Source organism: Sinocyclocheilus rhinocerous, unplaced genomic scaffold, assembly GCF_001515625.1.
Source record: "Sinocyclocheilus rhinocerous isolate Xijiao unplaced genomic scaffold, SAMN03320098_v1.1 scaffold3801, whole genome shotgun sequence".
NCBI classification, from domain to species: Eukaryota; Metazoa; Chordata; class Actinopteri; order Cypriniformes; family Cyprinidae; genus Sinocyclocheilus; species Sinocyclocheilus rhinocerous.
This window is the reverse complement of record NW_015652297.1, coordinates 13,623-17,392: the sequence shown is the minus strand read 5'-3', so window position 1 is coordinate 17,392 and position 3,770 is coordinate 13,623. Positions and strand designations below refer to the sequence as shown.

General features: G+C 41.3%; 1 protein-coding gene across 1 annotated transcript in view; it reads left to right on the top strand.

Moving 5' to 3' along the window:
• The window catches only part of LOC107714473 (N-acyl-aromatic-L-amino acid amidohydrolase (carboxylate-forming) A-like), an 11,812-nt gene extending 10,129 nt beyond the window's left edge, over positions 1-1,683 (top strand). The window contains exons 4-6 of the mRNA XM_016520316.1: positions 614-721; positions 800-912; positions 995-1,683. Of these exons, the coding sequence (XP_016375802.1) occupies positions 614-721; positions 800-912; positions 995-1,195 (422 nt within the window). The 3' untranslated portion in view covers positions 1,196-1,683. The remainder of the gene's footprint in view (positions 1-613; positions 722-799; positions 913-994) is intronic.
• Positions 1,684-3,770: the final 2,087 nt, after the last annotated feature.

Here is a 3,770-nt window from a genome sequence, read left to right as displayed (position 1 = left end):
AATATTGGTTTTGCTTTGTTTCACAGAACTAATCGTTGCCTGGGTTGCGTACGTATATGTGGGGCGGAGCTATCAAAATAGGGGCAAGACCCTTTTGGGGTAGGGGCGTGTTTGTTTTGGTGATTTCAAATATCAACATTGGCTACCAGAAATCACTTACTCTGCCTTTAAGGAAACTTTGCTCCCTTTGCTCCTGTAAACAAACTAGCGAGACTAGCATCTCAGAGGCGCGTGCGCTGCGCGTACGTCATACGCCTTCCGCCGGAACGCTTCTGTGTATGACAGATAACGGAAGTGAGAGAAAAGTGTTTATTACGTTTGAAATATGGATATTTTTCTTACAGAGCCATCTGCGGCACATTTTATTATGAATGCGTGCGCTCTATTTGACAACTTGTGGACTGTTCAACTGCAACACCCGCTGACTGCAATGATAGAGCTTGGAAGAGCCAGGACAATTTTTAATATAACTCCAACTGAATTCGTCTGAGAGAAGAAAGTCATATACACCTAGGATGCCTCAAGGGTGAGTAAAATACAAGCTAATTTTCATTTTTGGGTGAACTAAACCTTTAAGTGCTATATTTAGCTTGACAGACTCTTTTCCTCTCAGCGATGGAGATTGGGCCACAGCCTCACGGCGTCGTCAGGTCTGTGATATTCAGTGCCATGCAGGAAGGAGTTCAGCTGATGATGGACTGGATCTGTCAGTTCAACTCAGGTAGGTTTTCAGCCACAAACCCCTGCAGAAATCTGTTTGCTGTGTGTTTTCATGGCTTGCGTTCATCTCTCTGCTCAGGGACGCTGTTCGAAGGAGGATGGGTTGATGTGTACACAATGGTGAAGAATATCGACTATCCACGAGACTCTGAAACACACGTGATCACGGCCGCGGTCCATCCCGACCTACAGGTACAGAAAGATGATCAGAAACACTGCCACAGACTCCTCCAATCGCAGTGTTAACACCCTCCCTCTTATTTCCCTCTCGCAGGATAGAGATTTCTGCCTCCTTCACCCCGGAGACCCCATGTTCCTGTGTTTCTCAGGGGAAACGCTGCGCTACAGAGGGAAAGAAGCACTCTATCCGTTCTTCATAAACGAGGGTGCGTACTATGAGAAGGGTGTCGCTCTTTCCCTCGCTAGGAAGAGAAGAGTGCAGATTCCTTCAGTCCGCTCAGAGACGCTGAGATGAAGAAACACAAGCATGAACATGAGCTCAAGACGAGTTTATTACTGATGCCAGGGAACACTGCATGTGTGAAAAACAGCCAACTTTAAGATATTCTGAAAAACATACGTCCACTGTGTAAATAGTGCACAGATGATGTTTTTATTAGCATGGACACACAGATCACCAACTACACTGGTCAGTCTGTGCGGTTACACAACAGATCAGAGAGATACTGTATCCCATAATGCACCTGACACCACCTTCCATCTCCAGTGTGACGAATGAACTGTCAACAAGCACTCATACTTCACCACACATGCTAGCAACCACCAAAAATAAATGTACTGTACAGAAATAAATATATAAATATGAATTCTAGTAATAACACCAATAAATTAAAAAGCAGCACGCTTTAGGATTACTGGATTACTGACTCTTCACTAAAGCTAAAACACAAGAGAAGTCGAGCTGTTTGATGTTTCTAATACAGAGGAAATCTGACATCACAGATCGCACACGTCACAAACGCTGAGTGAAAGTAGATCAGTGCTCAAACTATAAAACACACACTCTTCAGTTCTTCAATTTGAGATGCTGGAGTTTAGATTATGTTCCTGTTCATTTATCAGTTACAGCACCAGGGTCCAAAACTAACACTCCTGCGCTAAAACACAATTACTTCACAGTTTGCAGATAATGTTATGAACTTTATTTATTAAACATTTATAAGTAATTATTTAAAAAATCTATCCAAAAGATATTTATTAAATAAACTTCTCTTAAGCCCAAAACACACTGCACGATTTTAGCAATCCTATAAGATCACACTGTGCGACATGGATCTAATAAACTTGGCTACAACGTTTGTGTAGTATGGAAGAAAATTTATGACAAATGTCTTTCAAACAAAAAAGCATGCTGAATTGCAATAATGCTGAAAAAACTGAAAAAATAATGCCTTGAATTAACAGTACTTGCATTTTAATGCCTTGTATTTCCAGGGCTTGCATTTTTAGGTCCTGAAATTTAACATAGTTGTTTATTTAAGCTGTGAATATTTCAATTCAAAATATTTCACACACATTTTCATAATTAAAAATTCAATAATTAATATTCACCTTCCAGAATTCACTTCCTGAATATTCATTCTGTTTAAAAATATGATGTATAATATTCAACCGGCAAATTTCGGTCCATTTTATTTCACTTTACAAATTCGCTTCCACAAATGCAGCGGGTCAAATTCTGCAGAAAATTCGGCATTGCACATCCGGGAGCTGCAGGAATAGCAGTAGAGCACCGAAGCATGATCTCCAGCTGCTGTCAGTCGCTCACCAGCAGGTGGCACAAACGGCTGTTCATGAAGACCAAAGCAACTGGTGGATTAAGTCATTCATTCACAAAAACTGATCCGAAGAAATCATGAATCATCAGAAACATGCTTTTTTTGTTTCAAAAACATTTGTCCTTTATTTTCTTCCATAGTGTAGACTGTACGATGATGACACCTATACACTCGTACAATACGGCACATGTTACTTTACAAGAATAAAACGTCATCAGCATGCGCTAGTGGTAAACAAAAAGAGCGTGATAAATCACACTTTAGCAGTTGTAGTTTTATGTGTGCTGAAAAAAGTGGAAGCGGCGAAAGAGGAAGGCATAAGAGCTTGAGGTAAGCAGTTTTATGTTTTAGCGCCTTGTCACGTTGATTTCATGTCGCTTTTTTATTGGTTGGTCAGTAAACGTGGATCGTAGTAGCAAACACACAGTGCGATGATCATGCTGTATCGTAGGCTATCTTTGGTCGCAAGACTTTGAACCTCTCTCACTGTATGACACAGGAGCACAGATTAGGAGTCACGATCACAGAAATCGCCACGATTGTTTAATGATGCCAATCTTTCATCTGGGACAGCCGGAAATCATACAGTGTGTTTAGGGCTTTAATGCAGCGGTTCCCAATCCCAGCCCTCGCTCTGCATATTTTGCATGTCTCTCGTTTAACACACCTGATTCAGATAACCAGCTCATTAGAAGAGAGCTCCATGCATGAGCTGTGTTCTGATTGACATGCTCCCTACACAGTGTTCACTGCTCCCTATTCACTGAGCAGGGGAAATCCGTTGAAGTTAACTTCACTTCGCAACATTCATTCACGGATTTGTGCTACACCACCGCTGCAGCATCTTCACACACTGACCAAACTTACTACAGAAGTATCAAGTGTGACAAAATAAATACAATTTAAATTCACGTCTCGCACACGTTAATGCCCTTTGAATGGAACATAAACACTCGCCTCAAACTGGAATCATGGCGGAATATCTGGTGAGGTCCACTTCGCAGAGCACTTACAGTTGAACAGAACAAGCGTCTGAAGTGATAAGAGTTGCATACAAAATATACAGTGGACACTTCTCCATCAGAGAAACTGTTATCCTATTGGCACAGGGACAAAAATAAATTATTATTGAAGCTATTTTAAAAGAAAGCTGCTTTCTTTTCACACTGCTTCACACACACACATACACACTCACTCTCTCTCACTCACTCACACACACACACACACACTCTCTCACTCGCACACACACTC